At 41.5% G+C, this 21,233-nt stretch overlaps 2 protein-coding genes across 2 annotated transcripts in view; one reads left to right on the top strand and one right to left on the bottom strand.

The window, feature by feature from the left end:
- AFG1L (AFG1 like ATPase) overlaps window positions 1-15,840 on the bottom strand; it is a 232,887-nt gene extending 217,047 nt beyond the window's left edge. The window contains exon 1 of the mRNA XM_060115134.1: window positions 15,663-15,840. The gene's annotated coding sequence lies outside the window, so the exon portion shown is untranslated. The remainder of the gene's footprint in view (window positions 1-15,662) is intronic.
- Window positions 15,841-15,920: 80 nt separating this feature from the next.
- Window positions 15,921-21,233, top strand: part of SNX3 (sorting nexin 3) — a 45,545-nt gene continuing 40,232 nt past the window's right edge. The window contains exon 1 of the mRNA XM_060115135.1: window positions 15,921-16,206. Coding sequence (XP_059971118.1) covers window positions 16,045-16,206 — 162 coding nt within the window. The 5' untranslated portion in view covers window positions 15,921-16,044. The remainder of the gene's footprint in view (window positions 16,207-21,233) is intronic.

The raw sequence follows: 21,233 nt of genomic DNA on the forward strand, positions 1-21,233 counted from the left end.
CTAGAGTCTCTAGATGATAAAACTTAAATACCTTTTAGTCATGGGACATATCTAATTCAAGAAGGGTGTCTTCTGACAAAACAAGACTGGAGAAAACTAAGAGACCACATGAGGAAAGTGTCATGAGATCTCTAATGTCTATAAACACCAATTATAAGGGCCCAATTTTCCCAGCATGTATCTCAGTTAGCCCAAGTAATTCTCATCAACTTCAAAGGGAGAGATGTGCATCCAGAGATCTGAGTTTGCCATATCCAGGGCTTACTCAGCAGGAATACATACTATAATTCATGGTACCAGGCTTCATTTCTTTAGTCCAAATCAGCTCAGTTGGATTTTGAAGCTTTTGTTTTTGGAAATAATCAACTGCCCCTTAAAATATCAAATCCACTTGGCTTTATTTCACATATCAATCCTGTTGATTACCTAAGATAAGCCATAGTTTGAGTTTATAGACTGATATGCAAAAGATGTATATTTTAGAGCTGTATGCTATACTACTACGTAGCTTTACAGTATTAAATTACTAAAACTTATTCTGGAGATGATTTTAGGCATAGCAAAGAGAAAAACATGAGATAAAACTTCCTGTGTTTGCTGTTCAACAATTTAAAAAAATATATAATTCTGCTTATAGGTACTGTTTTTCAGCTTTAATTTGATAAAGCTGAAAAACAGTACCTATAAGGTACTATAAGGTACCTATAAGGTACCTATAAGGTAAATTATCTTTTAATGTAATTACTTTTATATAATAATAATGATCTTGAAAGTCTACAGAGTGATTAAAGGGGATTTTCTAAGAAATAGATTTCTGGATTTAAATTATACAGTTTTTCTGCTTATAGTTTTGGTGTTATCTAATTTATTATTATTACTATTATTAAATAGTTTTGAAGTGGCAAGTATAGAGTTAGACATTTACAAATATCTGAGATGTTAGGTCTAAAATGTTTTTAATCACAGATTTTGAAAGTTGACACAAGTATATTCCCGTTATCCTTTTTTTTCTTTTTAGCATTTATTAGTTTTGACTCACTCTAGCATGTTATACACATAGCACCTGTGCCGATTTAGCAAAGAATTTCAGTACAAATCACTCTGAATTGAATAGACATCTCTAAGAAGCATTACAATTGTTGAAATATTTTTAGAAACTGAAACAAGGAAATAAACAACTTCAGTAAAAGTGATTTAAATAACAAATAACATATCTTTATAAACAGCTTATCTCCTTGAGAACAAAGAATAAACAAGGAGATGAGGGTTTTTTTCCCTTCACTATTAAAGCAGATCACAATATGAATGGGTGAAATGTCATGAATAATTGGAGAAAATCACAGAGTAATCTTCGACAAAAACATCTGATTTATTTAAATTGTCGTTGTTTGTCTTATTAGAACCTTTATTTAACCTTGTTATCCACAATGCAGTATTCAAGCTGGTCTATCAAAAATATACTTTGGAACTAACGATATTTTGAAATTTTTGACTTTCTCAAATGCAGGCTATGGTAATGTAAATCTCCCATGGCAGATGTTTTACTTGGGACCTAATTAATTGACATTGCCTTAGACAGAAATGCCTGTGAAAACTAATATTTTGAATCTAAAATGACAGTAAATAAATCAAGGCTTTGAAACACTCTGTCAATAGATTTAAGCTCAGGTTTCTGGTCAAGAGGATCATCAAGCTTTCCAGTACTAGATTCATTTAGTTACAACATTGATTGAATAGTCTCTGCTCACAGGCCTAGCCACACACCACCAGTCACTTCTAATCATGGCTTCAAGGCCTCATCCTATGATTTCCAACTACATTCTTTCTTTCTAGGTAAGGCCATTTCTTATCGACTTGTTCACAGGTTCTAGGCATTTCAGGGCTTACCATGTGTCCGGCACTGTTCTATATGCTTTACAAATATTAACTCTCAGTACTCATAATCACCTGGTAAGGTAGATACTATTTTTGTCCCCATTTTATACATGAAGAAACAGAGGAACAGTCAGGCAAAGTAACTTTTCTAGGGTTACTTGGCTACTAAGGATTTTGCCCATTTCCTCTACCAAACCCTCACTAAATATAATTGATTTGCTCATAGTATTGTCTTCAAGTCACATTTATGTAAAATATAAATTTCTAGGCAAGAGATATTTATACTATAAAAACATATCAGAATGGTAGTACGTAAATCACACTAGTATTGTGCCTAATGGATAGAAGAGATTAGAGAAAGCAAGGTAGCATGGAGATCTCTGTGGTCTAACATTAACCTAGCTAGGGTATGGCAAGGGGGTGAGGGCAGATAAGAAAGGGGTGAAAAAGATGATGCACAGCTAAAGCCCAAGCAATTCAAAAAATAATACTTACAGCAAAAAGGATATAAATATTGGGGGCATTGCTTGAGAGTAAATGGAATGAGAGTGACTTCAGATATGCTGAGTTTGGTTAGTCAATAGGACAACAAACAGAAATAGCACATGGGTGCCTGTGTGAGTGTGTGCTGTGGGGTGGCAAACATTGTAGTAATATGCCCATACTCCAAGTTGAGGTAAGTATCGATTTGGGAGCATTAAACAGCTGAGTGGATCAAGCCTTGTCGTAGCAGGCCTGGTCAATCTCCCTACTGAAACCAGCCCACAGGTTCTGGCCAAATACACTTCCTGCGAAGATGTGTTCCCAAATGAGTAGTTAGGAGAGCTTACTTCCTTTGCAAACACAACTAGGAATCAAAGCTGGTATGCCTGTGTATATCCTAGTGGCTAAGGCCTTTCACTAGAACACTGATACCAATCCATAGAGATCTGCCAGGCCTTTCACCTCCCAGTAGGAGTTACGGCGCTGTTTGCATCCTGGCACTCTCTTCCGACCTGGCATCTCATAGATTTCCAGTCTGGTCAGTCCTCAGCTGCTTAATGCAGTACCTTCTTTGGGTCAAACTAGAGAAACAGGGGCAACTATTTCTCAAGTCCATTCTTTTCTCTACATTCCCACTGCTGCTATCTTAGCAGAGTGCCAGAGTAATCTTTCTAAACTAAAAATCAAGTCACTCCCATTCAGTGGTTTCCTTTAGAATGTCTTTAGATAAGGTCAGAACCACAAACACTGTAATGCCTCATGGCCTTGTCCCTCTGGCCTTAGTCCTTATCATTTTGCACTTTCATTCCAGTAGTACTAAACTATGTGTAGTTCCCCAGCAGTGCTTTCCTCTAGGCCTCTGTATTTATCTCTATCTCTGGAATGCACCTCCCACACACAGGCACACCCAAATCATAGGCACTTTGCACATCAAACACCAACTTTATGTCTCAGTTTTGTTGCTTCCTTCTGGAATTCTTTCCCTACTACCCTTGAGACTGGGCTATGTGGCTCTCATCATGTTCTACTGACGTGTCCCTATGACCAGACTGAAAGATCCTGGAAACAAAAAACATATCTTTTTCTCCACCTTCCCTCCTCTCCATGCTCCCTCCTGCCCTAGCACCTAGCACAGCACTTGGTTTACTGTAGCTGCTCAGTACATATTTGTCACATGAATGGCTAGAATGCTCTAAGTGTCCTAAGGGAGACATATCTGTTCAGCTAAGGAGACCACATGATGCTATTGGTTCTGGAAATGACCCTCTCCCTGCCCCACCAACTAATCAATACAATATATATGGCATTCTTCAGATTCTCTAGATCCTTGCTATTTGGTGTGGTCTGGAGACCAGCAGCGATGGCATTTTCTAGAACTTGTCAGAAATGCAAAATCTCAGGTCTCATCCTAGAACTCCTGGATCAGAATCTGCAGTTTTACACAATCTCCAGGTGACTTGTATGCATATTAATGTTTGAGAAACCCTGCTCTAGATAACATTGTTGGTTCTTTACTTAGAAAGTTCATAATCCATTTTCTTGAGAGAAGGAATACAAATGCATGGTTCCCACTGTTCCCACAGCTCAGGATTGTGTATTTTCACCCTGATTCAGGTTTACACTAACCTTGCCTGGCCTTACATGGTTGCAATCAACCACTCTGCATGAGGTCAGGGGCCTTCAATTTCAAAAGGAATCCTGTGGTGTTTTTTTTTTTATCCCTCCAGAAGTCAACCACTTGAGCAAGGACAGAAATTGCTCATTGTCATGGCTGCTTTTGACTCTTCCAGACACTGGATCCAATGTCATCTCTAAGAGGAGAGTCCCTCCTCACCCAGGAGTGTCTGAGCAGTCCTGATGTCTAAGCAGTCCTCAGCCATTGGCTAGCGTGCTCAGCATTTGGCTGCGAGCAGCCATGGGAAATGTGGACTCAGAGAAAATGCAGTAACGAATTTCAGCCCACAGCAGCTGAGGCCATAGGTTAATTATGTTTCCTGAGGCTAGAGATCTGAGAGGCACATTCTCATGGCTACCACAAAGGGTTAAGAGAAGATATAGGGAAAAAGGCATAATTGGTGGAGAAGAACTTGGATAAAAGCAAGAGAGGGGGTTTCCGATGTTGATACAACCAGCTGGGCACTGCCTGATTTACCAATACAGAAGAGACACTAAATCATGCAAAAAAAAAAAAAAAAAAAAGTAACAAAATGTAGAATTGAGTGTGCGTTGGAAGAGACACTCTGTGAAGGATCTCAGGGTACGGAGTAAGACCCCTCAAAGGGCATGCCTAAAACACAACAGATCAACAGATGCTCACTAACCTGCCTTCTGAGAGTGAGTCACGTTACCAGTCTTATTTTGCTGAGTGGCTTGCTCCAGGTCTTACCTCTTCTTTTTTTCTTTATTCTTTTTTTTTTTTTCCCTCAGGATCTTAGTTCCCCAGCCAGGGATCGAACCCATGCCCCCAACAGTGGAAGCACAGAGTCTTAACCACTGGACCACCAGGGAAGTCCCCTGCCTCTTCTTTAAATGAAACTGTGAACAAATATACAAGGAAAATCAGTGTGATGTGTTCAACTAAAGTATTAACCTCTCCAAGATCCCAAACTCTTAGACAGTCCAAGAAGCAACCCAGCACTGACCCCTCCATGATCGTGGAACTTAACCTTTAAGGGAAGGATAGAGACTATCTGATATGCTCCTAGAAGGGCTTAACATCATCTCCAAAGCCTGAGTCTCCAACCCCAGCTGGTCGTCCAACAATTCAATTCAATTCTGACACTAAATACCTGGACTTAGCACAGACCCTGCAGGTTAAAGACTCAGTCCCACAAGACTGCTCCCACTTCAGACACCAGCCTTAAATGGGGTGCCTAAGCTACCCACTCCTGCCTGGCTGGTTACAAATTTGAGGATTCTCATGACCCCCTTCCCCCTCAGGTTTGATAATTCGACTCCCAGAACTCAGAAAAAACACTTTACTTATGTTTAACAGTTTATTATAAAGGATAACAACTCAGGAATAGCCAAATAGAAGAGGTGTCCAGGGCAAAATATGGGGGAGGTGTGCAAGGCTCTTCCTTGCCCGCTCCTGTCTGCCACATTCCCAGGAGTCAGGGGTGGGGCTGAAAATTTCACTGTGCTTTGCAGATATTGCAATTTTACAAATTGAAGGTTTGCGGCAACTCTTAGTGGAGCAAGTCTATCGGCGCTATTTTTCCAACAATATTATTTTTTAACTAAGGTATGCACATTGTTTTTTGAGACACAATGCTGTAGCACAACTAACAGACTACAATGTAGTGTAACATAACTTTTGTATGCATTGGGAAATGAAAAAATTTGTGGACTTGCTTATTTGTGATATTTGCTTTACTGTGGAAGTTGGGAACTGAACCCACAGTATCTCTGAGGTATGCCCATACAGGAGCTTATCCTTCAAATATAATCCCATGTGTGTGTAATGACGGCATATTCAAGGTTATTCACTGTAGTACTGTAATAGTGAAAGACTGAGGTCACCAAAGATATTCGTCAGTAGGGGATGTAGTGGAGAAAAATTTTTTCCTCTACCCTTCTAGGGTAGATAATAATCAAATTGACATAAAACGTTAACAGGAGAGAAACAAATTTAATTTTGTATGTACAGGAGTCCCATAGAAGCATGAGACTAAAGAGCAAGTTGGGCAGTTGAAGCTTAGGTACCATCCTGAGCTAAGGAATGGGATAGGGGCCTGGGGCTTCCAAGGGGGAGGACAGTAATTCACAGGACAATAAGAGGAACAGATGTTTGGTAATTAGATGTTTGCCCTGCCACAGAAATATATCATTCAGACCAAAGTTCTCTCTGGTAATAGCTCTCTCTAGGCCAGGCCCCCTATCTACGTTCTTTTAGGTAGTGGCGAGAGAAGTACAAGTTTTTCTTGAGTCTGCTGCATCTTGATTGCCCTCCGTTCAAGACAATCCACATGCCAAACTGGCATATTTTGGGGTCACACATTCTGCTCCCCTTCAGGGACAAGTTAAATAAATTATGGTACATCAGGTAATGAAATACTTTGCTGCTGTATAAGTGTGGATCTATCTCCAAGGTATATTGTTAAGTAAAATAAGGTGCAAAAGTGTGTGTATCCTATGATGCCATTTTTGTTATATGTACATATATATATGTAAACATGCTAGAATATTTCTGGAAGGATACAAAGATACGCAGCAAGAAACTGGTAACAGTGGCTGTCAATACAAAGGGGAACTAGATGGCTGCAGACAGGGACTGGAGGCAGATATATCAATGGATACTCTTAGGTGCATTTTGACTTTTGAATCATGTAAATGCCTTATTTAAAATTAACAGGGCTTCCCTGGTGGCGCAGTGGTTGAGGGTCCGCCTGCCGATGCAGGGGACACGGGTTCGTGCCCCGATCCCGGAGGATCCCACATGCTGCGGAGCGGCTGGGCCCGCGAGCCATGGCCGCGGAGCCTGTGTGTCCGGAGCCTGTGCTCCGCAACGGGAGAGGCCACGGCAGTGGAGGCCCGCGTACAGCAAAAAAAAAAAATAAATAAAATAAAAATAAAATTAACAAACAAGCCACAGTGTTTATAAATAATTTCCTCAATACCAAATCTGAAAATGCCCACATTCTCAAAAGCTGGAAGTAGCCTGGGCATGCCTTGAGCTCTCAGAGGTTCTGAGGGTGACTCATGTTGTAAGCAGTTTTCAGTGGAGAGGAGGGAGATACTTTGTGGGTTTCTTTGCTTTGTACTGCATGAAGTGAGGTTACATGCTGAGAGTAAGGAAGAGGGGTGTGAAATACAAGAAGAGGGTAAAATAAGGGAATGCTGAGGTGTGTTGAAGGGTCAGCTGAGGTTGGAAACCATAAATTTACAAAGGTGCCAGCTAGTTTGGGATTTTCTTCATGAAATCACAGCAGCCTGGGAGCAGGGGTTTAGAGGTAGGTCAGGGTGTGAGCTCTGAATTAGAAAAATGATATGAGTGGCCAGGCTGGCCCTTGAGAAGTTTACAGGACTTCACTAGGTTCGTCACATTTTCAGAGTCTGACACTCTGGAGGTCCAGCTACTTGGTTTTACCATTTTCCTCAGAGGTGATTAGGCCTGGGGGAGTGATGCATTAGTCAAGTTCACAAGACACTGATTGATAAGACAGAACCTCAATTTACAAATTTAAAATGAAAATATAAACTAGCTGGTCCCACAAGGCAGCATCTCCTTTTGCCTACAAGAAAGTCCTCATAACAAATAATCCTAAAATGTATATGGAACCACAAAAGACCCAGAATTGCCAAAGCAATCCTGAGGAAAAAGAACAAACCTGGAGGCATAACCCTCTCAGACTTCAACAATAACTCAAAGCTACAGTAATCAAAACAGAGAGGTATTGGCACAAGAACAGACATATGGATCAATGGAACAGAACAGAGAGGCCAGAAACAAGCCCACACACCTATGGTCAATTAATCTCTGACAAGGGAGGCAAGAATATACGGTGGAGAAAAGACAGTCTCTCCAGCAAGTGGTGTTGGGGAAGCTGGAAAGCCGCATGTAAATCAATGAAGTTAGAACACACCCTCGCACCATACACAAATATAAACTCAAAATGGCTTAGAGACTTAAATATAAGACACGACACCATAAAACTCCTAGAAGAGGACACAGGCAAAACATTTTCTGACATAAACTGTAGCAATACTTTCTTAGATCAGTCTCCCAAGGCAAAAGAAATAAAAGCAAAAATAAACAAACAGGACCTAATCAAACTTACAAGCTTTTTGCACATCAGAGGAAATGATAAACAAAACAAAAAGACAACCTACAGAATGGGAGAAAATATTTGCAAACAATGCAACAGACAAGGGTTTAATTTCCAAAATATACAAACAGCTCCTACAGCTCAATATCAAAAAGCAAACAACCCAATCAAAAAATGGGCAGAAGGGGCCTCCCTGGTGGCGCAAGTGGTTGAGAGTCCGCCTGCCGATGCAGGGGATACGGGTTCGTGCCCCGGTCTGGGAGGATCCCATATGCCGCGGAGCGGCTGGGCCCGTGAGCCATGGCCGCTGAGCCTGCGCGTCCGGAGCCTGCGCGTCCGGAGCCTGTGCTCCGCAACGGGGGAGGCCACAACAGTGAGAGGCCCGCATACCGCAAAAAAAAAAAAAAAAAAAAAAAAAAAATGGGCAGAAGACCTAAATAGACCTTTCTCCTAAGAAGACATCAAGATGGCCAACAGGTACATGGAAAGATGTTCAATATCACTAATCATTAGAGAAATGCAAATCAAAACTACAATAAGGTATCACCTCACACAGTCGGAATGACCATCATCAAAAAGTCTACAAATAAATGCTGGACAGGGTATGGAGAAAAGGGAACCCTTCTGTACTGTTGGTGGGAATGTAAACTGGCGCAGCCACTATGGAGAACACTATGGAGGTACCTTTAGAAATTAAAAATAGAGTTACCATATGATCCAGCAATCCCACTCCTGGGTATTTATCAGGGAAAGATGAAAACTCTAACTTGAAAAAATACACACACCCCAATGTTCATAGCAACATTATTTACAATAGCCAAGGCATGGAAGCAATCTAAGTGTCCAACAACAGATGAATGGATAAAGAAGATGTGGTGTGTATATATATATATATATATATATATATATATATATATATATATATATATATATATATATATAAAATGGAGTATTACTCAACCATAAAAAAGAATGAAATATTGTCATTTGCAGCAACATAGATAGACCTAGAGATTATCATATTAAGTGAAGTCAGACAGAAAGACAAACACCACATGATATCACTTATATGTGGAATCTAAAAAAAAAATTATACAAATGAACTTACTTATGAAACAGAAACAGACTCACATACACAGAAAACAAACTTATGGTTACCAAAGGGGAAAGGGCGGGTGAGAGGGATAAATAACAGTTTTAACAGATACACACTACTATATGTAAAATAGATAAACAACAAGGATTTACTATATAGCACAGGGAACTACATTCATTATCTTATAATAACCTATAATGAAAAAGAATCTGAAAAAGAATATATATATACACATATGTAATATATAACTGAATCACTTTGCTAACACCTGAAGCTAACACAACATTGTAAATCAACTATATTTCAATTAAAAATTTTTTTTTTAAAGTCCTCATAGAAAATGAAATTACTATCAGCCGACTGTTCAGTGGTCTCTGAATAAAGAGGAATGGATGATCTTAATGACTGGAACTACCTAGCTGGGATAATCTAATATACTACTCAAGGAACACAACTCTCAAGGTGTTCACAGTAATTCAGGCACATTGACAAATTATTTTTCTAGAACTGAACCATTAGGAAAACATAAAATTGGTTATAGTTTTCTATCGTCTTAGCCCACGGTTAGAATATGGTTGCATTTTCTCGTCCCCACAGCCCACTTCAGTTGCCACCCTTGTGTTACCAGTGTTAACATTTTGGTGTATATCCTTTGCTACAAAAATATGCACATATAAAAGTACATACAGGGGCTTCCCTGGTGGCGCAGTGGTTGCGAGTCTGCCTGCCGATGCAGGGGACGCGGGTTCGTGCCCCAGTCTGGGAAGATCCCACATGCCGCGGAGCGGCTGGGCTCGTGAGCCATGGCCGCTGAGCCTGCGCATCCGGAGCCTGTGCTCCGCAACGGGAGAGGCCACAGCAGTGAGAAGCCCGCGTACCGCAAAAAAAAAAAAAAAAAAAAAAGTACATACATACAATGACAGGGTTTTGTTTGTTTACCCAAATGGGATCATACTGCACAGATTATTCTTTGATCCTTACTTACCAAAACATCATGGATATTCCTCTTCTAATTCTAATAACTAAAAATAGATATATTCTAACATCTTAAGACATAAAAATAGGGACTTCCCTGGTGGTGTATTAGTTAAGAATCCGCCTGCCAATGCGGGGACACGGGTTCAAGCCCTGGTCCGAGAAGATCCCACGTTCCGCGGAGCAACTAAGCCCGTGAGCCACAACTACTGAGCCTGCACTCTAGAGCCCGTGAGCCACAGCTACTGAAGCCCAAGTGCCTAGAGCCCGTGCTCCGCAACAAGAGAAGCTACAACAATGAAAAGCCCATGCACCAAGACGAAGAGTAGCCCTCCCAACAAAAAAAATAAGAGTAGCCCCCACTCACTGCAACTAGAGAAAGCCTATGCAGCAACGAAAGACCTAATACAGCCAAAAATAAACTTTAAAAAAATAGAATTATTTCATTTGCTCTAGTATATAATTTATATATTACATATAAATTACATAAAATATTATATAATTTCCCTAGTTTGAATATACTATAATTCAAGCATTTCTTTTTTTTTTTGCAGTAGGCGGGCCTCTCACTGTTGCGGCATCTCCCATTGTGGAGCACAGGCTCCGGATGCGCAGGCTCAGCGGCCATGGCTCACAGGCCCAGCCGCTCCATGGCATGTGGGATTCTCCCAGACCGGTGCATGAACCCGTGATCCCTGCACCGGCAGGCGGACTCTCAACCACTGCGCCACCAGGGAAGCCCCAAGCATTTCTAATTCAGGCTGTTTTCAGTTTTTGCCACTACAAATAAAGCTGCAATAAACATCCTTGGACTTACATCCTTAAGTACTATGGTCTCTTGAAGCAGAAGCTGGATTTGGGGATGAAAGTGTCCTGAATATTTTTAATTTTGATAAATATGAGCAAATTGCCTGTTTCCTTACAGTCTCCCTAACACTGTATGTTTCTGTTTTTTTTTATTTTTGCCAATATGATAGAAAACAGTATTTCATATTTGTTTTAACGTATTGATACATTTATTTGATTAGTGAGGTTGAACATATTTTTCCCACTTATTGTCCATTTGAATTTCTTTTCCTAAGAGGCAGCATGAAATAGTGGTTACGTATATAAATTCTGGAGCTAGTTTTGCCATTTTGTACTTGTTATTTTGCCTTTGTGCCTCAGTTTTCCCATTTGTAAAATGGAGACAGTAATGGTACCCACCTATAGGGTTGTTAGGAGGATCTGACAAGTTCATTATCTGAAAAACATGTAAAACTGTACCTATCCATATTCTTTGCTCATTTTTCTATGGGATTGCCTTTTTCTTATCAAGTTATGGGAGTTCTTTTTATATTAGGAATATTAGCCGTTCACTATCTTACGTGTTACAGATATACTTCCCCCAATTTTTTTATTATAATGCCTTTTGATAAGTAATTTTTATTAAAAATTTATGTACTTAAATGACTATATTTTCTTTATAGCTTGTTTCCCATATTGCTTAGGAAGCACTTTTTTAACTCAAGGTTATACAATTTTTCTCCTACATTTTCTCTAAACATTAAAAAAATATATATATTTCAGGGCTTCCCTGGTGGCGCAGTGATTGAGAATCTGCCTGCTAATGCAGGGGACACGGGTTGGAGCCCTGATCTGGGAGGATCCCACATGCCACGGAGCAGTTGGGCCCGTGAGCCACAGCTACTGAGCCTGCGCGTCTGGAGCCTGTGCTCCACAACAAGAGAGGCCGCGATGGTGAGAGGCCCGTGCACGGCGACGAAGAGTGGCCCCCGCTTGCCACAACTAGAGAAAGCCCTCACACAGAAACAAAGACCCAACACAGCAAAAAGTAAATTAATTAATAAACTCCTACCCCCAACATTTTCTTTAAAAAAAAAAAAATTTCAATTTTATCTTGGAATTCCGTGGTGGTCCAGTGGTTGGGACTCCGTGCTCTCACTGCTGAGGGCCTGGATTCAATCCCTGGTTGGGAACTAAAATCCCACAAGCCACGTGGTGTGGCCAAAAAAAGCGCAACAACAAAAATAAATAAATAAATTCTATCTGGAATTTTTCCATGGTATAATGCAGGGGACTAGCTATGTGGTCTCCCTATTCCCTAGACACTCAACTGTGTCAGCAACATTTCCCCAATTAATTGAAATGCTCCCCTTGTTGTATATCATGTTCTTTGTTGGGATCTGTTCTGCACTCTATTTTATAGAGAGCCAAAACCATACTCGTTTTGGTTTTTTTTTTCTGGCCATGCTGCGCGGCTTGTGGGATCTTGATTACCCGACCAGGGATCCAACGCAGGCCCTCGGCAGTGAAAGTGCAGAGTCCTGACCACTGGACGGCCAGGGAATTCCCCATACTCTTGTTTATAGTTAGCTTTACGGTGAGTTTTAACATTTGGTAAAGCAAATCCCACCTTGATTTTTTTCACTTTCATAATCTTCTTGGCTAATCTCCAACATCTGAACTTTAAAAAAATCTTGTCCAGTACTACCCAATGCATCCAAGGCAGAGAGGAGGTTAAAAGCAATCACAGTGGGATTCTGATTATATTTGCATTATTAATTTTATTTTTTATTTATTTTTTATGTGTCAAACATTTTATCAAATCATTAATGAGAGAATAAGATGTTACAATTGTTCAGAGAAGTCAGAGGAACAGACGTATACATAAATAATCAGGAATGCTGATAGATTTTTTTTAATTAATTTTTTTATACAGCAGGTTCTTATTAGTCATCCATTTTATACACATCAATGTATACATGTCAATCCCAATCTCCCAATTCATCCCACCACCACCACCACCACCCCCACCCCCCCGCCACTTTCCCCGCTTGGTGTCCATACGTTTGTTCTCTACATCTGTGTCTCAATTTCTGCCCTGCAAACCGGTTCATCTGTACCATTTTTCTAGGTTCCACATATATGTGTTAATATCTGATATTTTTTTCTTTCTGACTTACTTCACTCTGCATGACAGTCTCTAGATCCACCCACGTCTCTACAAATGACACAATTTCGTTTCTTTTTATGGCTGAGTAATACTCCATTGTATATATGTACCACATCTTCTTTATCCATTTGTCTGTCCATGGGCATTTAGGTTGCTTCCATGTCCTGGCTATTGTAAATAGTGCTGCAATGAACACTGGGGTGCATGTGTCTTTTTGAATTATGGTTTTCTCTGGGTATATGCCCAGTAGTGGGATTGTTGGGTCATATGGTAATTCTATTTATATGGTAATTCTATTTAGTTTTTTAAGGAAACTCCTAAGTTATTTTATTTATTTATTTTTATTTTCAGCTGTGTTGGATCTTCGTTGCTGCACGCGGGCTTTCTCTAGTTGCAGCAAGCAGGGGCTACTCTTTGTAGCGGTTCGCAGGCTTCCCATTGCAGTGGCTTCTCGTAGCGGAGCTTGCGATCTAAGTGTACAGGCTCAGTAGTTGTGGCACATGGGCCTAGTTCCTCCCCGGTATGTGGGATCCTCCCCGACCATGGATCAAACCCGTGTCCCCTGCATTGGCAGGTGGACTCTTAACCACTGCGCCACCAGGGAAGCCCCTGCATTATTAATTCTAGATGAAGTGATATTTTTCTGATATTAAGTCCTCCTATTCAGGAACATGGAGTCTTTTTAATTTAGGTTTTGGTTTATATCCTTTAATAAAATTTCATAATTTTGTTCTTATAGATCCTGTGTCTTCCTTCCTTTTTTTTTTTTTTACTTTTGGTCACTGATGTGAATAGGGTATTTTTTCCATCTCCAGTCTAACTAGACATTGCCTAGACAGAGGAAAATTATAAATTAAGTTCTTTACTTTCACTTGGTCACTAAATTCTCTTGTTAATTCTAGTAGCTTATTCTAGTAGCTTCTTCTTTATGGATTTTTCTAGGAATACAATCGTATCTCCTGAAAAATAAAGATAATTTTTTTCCTGATGTTTATCCTGGGAAGCTCTTCTTTAGCCATTTGACAGTGCTGCTATTTTCTATAGCTGCTTCCCCACTGCAGGCAATTGTTGCTGCTGCCCAAGGCTGCACTGAGTGGCCTCCAATGAGACAGCTTTCTAAGAGAATATCCTATGATTGCTTTGTACAGGTGTCACGGATGACAACACAATACGGTGGTTCTAGGTCTCTTAGCTCTCATATATTCCAATTCAAAGAGTCATTTATATACATTTTTGAGCTCACTGCCCTAATCATAGCAGTCAAGTTTCCACTTGGTCTCTTGCAACAGGCCCAGCAGGGAGTCCTGCCTGGGTACTTATTCTGATATTACTCTTACTCTTTGACAGGGAGATATACTCAGAGAGAACTTGTCTGACCACCCTAATGAGCTTGTCTGGGTCACTCTCACATTATCCAGTTTTATTTTCTTTATAGCACCAATCATATTGGCAGATGTTATTTATTGCTTTATTATCTGTCTCCCCAAGATAGAGCATATACTACACAATCTGATGAAACCAAGGAATTTCAATGTCTTCCTCACCCTTTTACCTCTAGTATCTAGAGTTGAAAACGCCTAGTAGGCCTTCAATAAATACTTGTTTAATGAATGAATGCTCAGTTTTCTTGAAAATAATCTACATCATGTTTAAGTAAATTTTTTAACACCAACTTTTCTTGTTTTTATTAAGAATGGTTGCTAATGATCCAGACAATTTTTCAGCTTATGGGACAGATCAGAGTATTTAAAGTGAATGGGTTTTCTGAAACTCAACATATAAAGAAATGCAGAAAGAGTTGTGAGACTGTAACATCAAGGGAGAGAACTCTCCAAGCAGGAATAGACATCTATCCTTCCACCTCAATGCTCAAAGTCTGCATTTGTTGGAGATTAAATGCGATCTACTTAACTGTTTTGTCTTTTTTTCATTTCTGATAAAGGCTTTTTTGAGTTCCATTTCAAATGCTGTACCAATACGTTTACCGCTTTTTTTTTTTTTTTACTGGAACTTTGTGGGAACTGAAGGGAAAAAGTTGCAGATCAAACATCAGAAAGTCAAAGCAGGTTTCAGCCCATATATTATCTGTTATCTTGTTTTAGAGGGCCGACCAGTCTCCCCAAACGGTTCGACCGTACGGTATGATCTCGCGACGTTGTTTTATTCCAGTCTACTTTCCCACGTTCAGTTCACCAAGCCAGACACATGTACGGTGAAACTCTCAAGTTGATATCAAAATCATTTGAGGCATCAATTCAAGGTTACCTAGAAAGGCATTTTCAGGGGTTTACAGTGAGACGGTGGATAGGCTGGCACTGAGCGTAGGCAGTTTTGTTCGGATCGCGGGCAAACCTCCCCTACCTCGCCGTTTAACTTTTGTCCCGGCGGCTCCCAAGACCGCGAAGACCGTTTCCGGCGTTCTCCCCACTGGTCCAGGCCAAAACGGACACAGAAACACAGGAAGCGCCCTCCCTCGCACCCCCGGTCCCGCAGCACCTGGGCCGCATACCCGCGGCGGCGCGCTCGCCCGATGCACTGTGGGCGCTGTAGTCTGGCCGGAACGTCTTCACACCTACAAGTAACCTGACTGCGCTTTTCTTCCTCTGCCTGGTGCGCAGTCACCCTCCGCGGTTTCCGCTGGGACTCCCTGCCCGGGACGCACCGTTCCAGCGGGTCAGCTGTTCCCCTCTTGGGGACAGGAGGCGGAAGCCGGAGGGGCGCGGGGAGGAGCTACGCGTGCGGAGTGAACACCCACCCTACGTGCTCGTTCGCCCTGCGACCGCTGCGCGCGAGCCCGGCGTCCCCGCGGCGGGCAGCAGCGGCGGCAGCGGGGTCGGTGGAACGCCGAGGGGGTGGACGGAGCCCGCGGTGGCGGCGGCTGCAGCAGCGAAATGGCGGAGACCGTGGCGGACACCCGGCGGCTGATCACCAAGCCGCAGAACCTGAATGACGCCTACGGGCCTCCCAGCAACTTCCTCGAGATCGATGTGAGCAACCCGCAGACAGTGGGAGTCGGCCGGGGCCGGTTCACCACCTACGAAATCAGGGTCAAGGTGAGGCCGTCCCCTCCCCCTACGGAGAGACCCCCCTCCTGCGGTCCCTGGTGCCCCCAGCCGACCCTGGAGCGCAAACCCTCAAACGGCCAAGGCCGCCTAGGCCGGGGCTCCCGGCTGTCCGCGGGCGGGGTTGTGGGCCAGGGCCCTTCTTCGTGTAGGGTTTGGATGGGGGCGGCAGAGTGAGCTGAGCCCAGCGCTGGCACTTGAAGAAGGTACTCGAAGAAGAGGGCGTGGGTTGAGCGCCGCTTGCCCCTCAAGCAGCTGATCTGGGAATGACATCTGAGTTGGAAAGGGGTAGATCTTTCGAGAACACAGCCCTTCATCGGGAAGGGAGCTAGCTGTGACTGAGAAAGGGGGTTTGCGCAAAGTTGAAGTATTTCCGGTTTTCTTTTCCTGGATACTTTTCTCCTAGGTGGCCAAGCCAAGCTGATTGCTTCAGGCCCTTCCCAAGCTACCAAACTCACCTAGGTTGTACGCTTTTCGGAACAGAACCTCATGGGAGTTCACAAAAGCCTGACAAATTTGGTAGGGCTGAGCCAGGCGAGAACGGTGATTGGAAATGATTGACGTTAGTATTTTGGGCCACCGTCGTGCTAAAGGCTGAGGAGTGGGGAGTGTTGCCAACCTCACAATCAAAACTACCACTGCTTTAAGAAAAGCCTGTCCATTTAGGGATCTTGCTCTCCTAATTTCGAGATTTGCACTTCACTGAATGAAGGAATCAGCTGAAGTAGAAACACATTTATAATTTCATAACTAGTATTTGTTGGCAGTAAGTAATTCAGATGATTTGAAAGATGCTAATTGAGAATAGTGCTTCACTTTCACTCTCTAGTTCAGAATTAAAGAATTTCCTCATGTATGGAAGTATCCTTAAAAATTAGTTACGTAAAACGAATCCAGCTGTTAATGACAACAACGAATTACTAAAAATTAAGCGTAAGAATTTGGTTCTAGAGTAATCAAAATTTACATAACAAGTTACTATTAACATTTAAGTGGAGTAATTTCTCATTAACTCACATTTTTTTGTGTGGTAAAATACAGCAAAATTTAACATCTTAACTATTTTTAACTGTACAGTTTAGTAGTGTTCAGTTTATTCACTGTTGTGAAACTTACTTTAAAAAATGATTTACTTTTCATGTGTTACTAGAAAAATGTAACAATCGTCAAACTTTAAGATATGAAACGAACAGGTTCATGTTACAAGCCATCGTTGTCTCCCTAAGGATGTGTGGGCCACAAGCAGTCTTGTTACAGTGAAACTGCAAAATTTGAGCTCCAGTGTACCTAGGGAAGTACATTATCACGTAAGCCAAGTGAAAAAAATGAGGCACTTTTTTTTAACGTTTGGGATTGTCTTAAATATATGGCAGATCGTTCAGTAAAAAGAACTTCCTCTTTTACCCTTATTCACTAGCATGTTTTCCTTTATTTCTTGTGCTAAAACAGAGCTTGGTGGTCCTATTTCTGAGCTTCCAGAGCTAGTACTTCCTGTCACACAACTGAAGTGGAATATCCTGCCTACATTTCCTCCATTTAATAACTTTGTGTTTATCATGCTGAGTGCATTATATTAAATGGACTCTAGTATGATAATTATTTTTAAAAATTCATCTGGTATTTTATTACCAAATAACTTACGTGACACTTAAAAATAGTGTTTATGGTATGATCGTTTGTATTCTGGAGATTAAAATCCTTTTTAAGAGTGATTAACGAGTTAAGGAATTAACAAAGTACACATCTACACTGGTTTGTTAGATTATGTACACCAGTTTGTTTTGTGTTAATGACTGTTAAGTCATAAGTCATGTGCCCTCTAAGAAAATGTAATTGAGTTTCTAATGCTTATGAAATGCCATTGGGGATTCTCTTAATAATGTAATGTGTTAACTTAAAACTCAGGACACCATATAGTAAGATATTAGAACTTATTTTAGCAGCATGTGATTTTTGAGAGAAATGAAGGTAGAACTGCCAGGGAGATGAATAAGTAAGTCATTTTGTCATTTTTTTTATTACTACTTTTCTAAACTCTTCCTGCTCTCCCTAGCTCCTGCTGCTTGCCTTCTGCTGTTGAATTTGACGTGTGGCAAACCATTTTATGTTCCAAAGTTTGGGCCCTTAAACTATCTTATAGTTACTTTCTCATTCTAATCTTGAGAAAAATGTTCCATTTTATAGGATCTGATTAAAATTACTCTAATTCACAGAGTAATTTTATCTGGATGGTGGCACTTTAGAATGCAAGTTTCCCAATCTCCATTTATCTTTTGGTTTGAGGATAGTGTTTAAGACTATTAGGATCACTTGATTAATATCTCTGGGCTTTTGAAAATAATTGGTACAGTGTTAGTGTTTTTAAAAAATTTTCTAATGGTAGATATAGCAGAGAGCACCATCAATGATCAAAGGTTTTTGAAAGCTCAGGGTCTAGAATTATTTTGGCATATTAAAGAGAAGGCTAAAGGTGAGATTCAGTCACTGTTCATGAAGTTTGTGCTATAATGTAACTTTAATTTTCTGGAGATTTTAAGTTAATTAAGGTCTGTTGTACCTAGAGTTTTGAACAGGAGTGAAGTTAAGGATCTTTCTTGAGTTCTGAGTTCAAAGAATAGATTTATCATTTATTAGCAGAGTAAGGTGCAGAATCTAAGCTCCACTTCCCCTCTGTAAAATAGGTATGCTAATAATAGTACAGTTGGCCCTCTGTATCTGCTGGTTCCTCATAGGAGGATTCAACCAACCACAGATCTAAAATAGAAAAAAATTCCAGAAAGTTCCAAAAAGCAAAACTTGAATTTGCTGCACACTAGCAACTATTTATGTAACATTCACATTGTATATTAAGTATTATAAGTAATGTAGAGATGATTTAAAGTAAAAGGGAAGGACTTCCCTGGTGGCACAGTGGTTAAGAATCCGCCTGCCAGTACAGGGGACACAGGTTCGAGCCCTAATCCGGGAAGATCCCACATGACACAGAGCAACTAAGTCCATGTGCCACAACTACTGAGCCTGCGCACCACAACTACTGAGTCTGTGCACCACAACTACTGAGCCTGTGCTCTAGAGCCTGTGAGCCACAAGTACTGAGCCCGTGTGCCACAACTACTGAAGCCCGCATGCCTAGAGCCCTGCTCTGCAACAAGCGAAGCCACTGCAACGTGGGAGCCCACGCACCGCAATGAAGAGTAACCCCTGGGCCTCCCTGGTGGCGCAAGTGGTTAAGAGTCCGCCTGCCGATGCAGGGGATACGGGTTCGTGCCCCGGTCTGGGAGGATCCCATATGCCGCGGAGCGGCTGGGCCCGTGAGCCATGGCCGCTGGGCCTACGCATCCGGAGCCTGTGCTCCGCAACGGGAGAGGCCACAACAGTGAGAGGCCCACATACCGCAAAAAGAAAAAAAAAAAAAAAAAAAGAGTAACCCCTGCTCACTGCAACTAGAGGAAGCCCGCGTGCAGCAACAAAGACCCAATGCAGCCAAAAATAAATAAATAAATTTATTTTTAAAAAAAAAAGTAAAAGGGAGGATGTGTGTAGGTTATATGCAAATACTAAGCCATTTTATATAAGGAACTTGAGCATCTGCAGAATTTAATATGGAGGTGTGTGTGTCTTGGAACCAAATCCCCCATGGATACTGAGGGATGACTGTACCTACCTCATAGGGCTAAATGCCATAATGCACATAAATCTCTTTAGCACAGTGACTGGTATATAATAGGCACTCAAAAGTTACTTCTTTCTAAATACAGCTACTTCTAAATTAAAAGTCAGGGGCTTCCCTGGTGGCGCAGTGGTTGAGAGTTCACCTGCCAATGCAGGGGACACAGGTTCGTGCCCCGGTCTGGGAGGATCCCATGTGCTGTGGAGCGGCTGGGCCCGTGAGCCATGGCCGCTGGGCCTGTGCGTCAGGAGCCTGTGCTCCGCAACGGGAGAGGCCACAGCAGTGAGAGGCCTGCATACTGAAGAAAAAAAAAAAAAAAAGTCATTGATCAGCTAACTACATTTTCTATGTTAATGTGCAGTTGAGCTACTAAAATCATTGAATTTTCTTGTCAAGAAACATATGTTTTGTGGCATTCCATGTGGGAAGTTGTGATGCCATTCAGAACATAGTAAATTTCACACTTAAGGGCCTCCCTGGTGGCGCAGTGGTTAAGAGTCCGCCTGCCGATGCAGGGGATACGGGTTCGTGCCCCGGTCTGGGAGGATCCCATATGCCACGGAGCGGCTGGGCCCGTGAGCCATGGCCGCTGGGCCTGCACATCCGGAGCCTGTGCTCCGCAACGGGAGAGGCCACAACAGTGAGAGGCCCACATACCGCAAAAAGAAAAAAAAAAAAAAAAAAATTTCACACTTAAGAACAAAAATAATGAATAGAATACTCCATATTTTAAGGTAGTATGTTTCCTATGATTGCACTAGTATTTTTTTTTCCAGTTTGAGATATAATTGACATATAAAATTGTATTTGTTTAGGGTGTACAACATAATGATTTGCTATATACATATATGTAAATGATTACCACAATAATTTTTAAAATATATTTATTAATTTGCTAACTTTTTGGCTGCAGTGGGTCTTCGTTGCTGTATGCGGGCTTTCTCTAGTTGCGGTGAGCGGGCTTCTTATTGCGATGGCTTCTCTTGTTGCGGAGCACGGGCTCTAGGTGCACAGGCTTCAGTAGTTGCAGCACGCGGGCTCAGTAGTTGTGGCTCGCAGGCTCTAGAGTGCAGGCTCAGTAGTTGTGGCACACAGGCTTAGTTGCTCCGTGGCATGTGGGATTTTCCCGGACCAGGGCTCGAACCCGTGTCTCCTGCATTAGCAGGCGGATTCTTAACCACTGTGCCACCAGGGAAGTCCAATTACCACAATAATTTTAGTTAATATTCATCACTGCACATAGTTCTAAAAGAAGCTTTTTGAAATTGAGGCATATTAAAACATAACACTGAATAGTAAAGTTTGCTAATAAACAGTGTGATGAGAAAGATAGTGAAAGTCGCATCTT

Source organism: Mesoplodon densirostris, chromosome 12 (assembly GCF_025265405.1).
Source record: "Mesoplodon densirostris isolate mMesDen1 chromosome 12, mMesDen1 primary haplotype, whole genome shotgun sequence".
Lineage (NCBI taxonomy): Eukaryota > Metazoa > Chordata > Mammalia > Artiodactyla > Ziphiidae > Mesoplodon > Mesoplodon densirostris.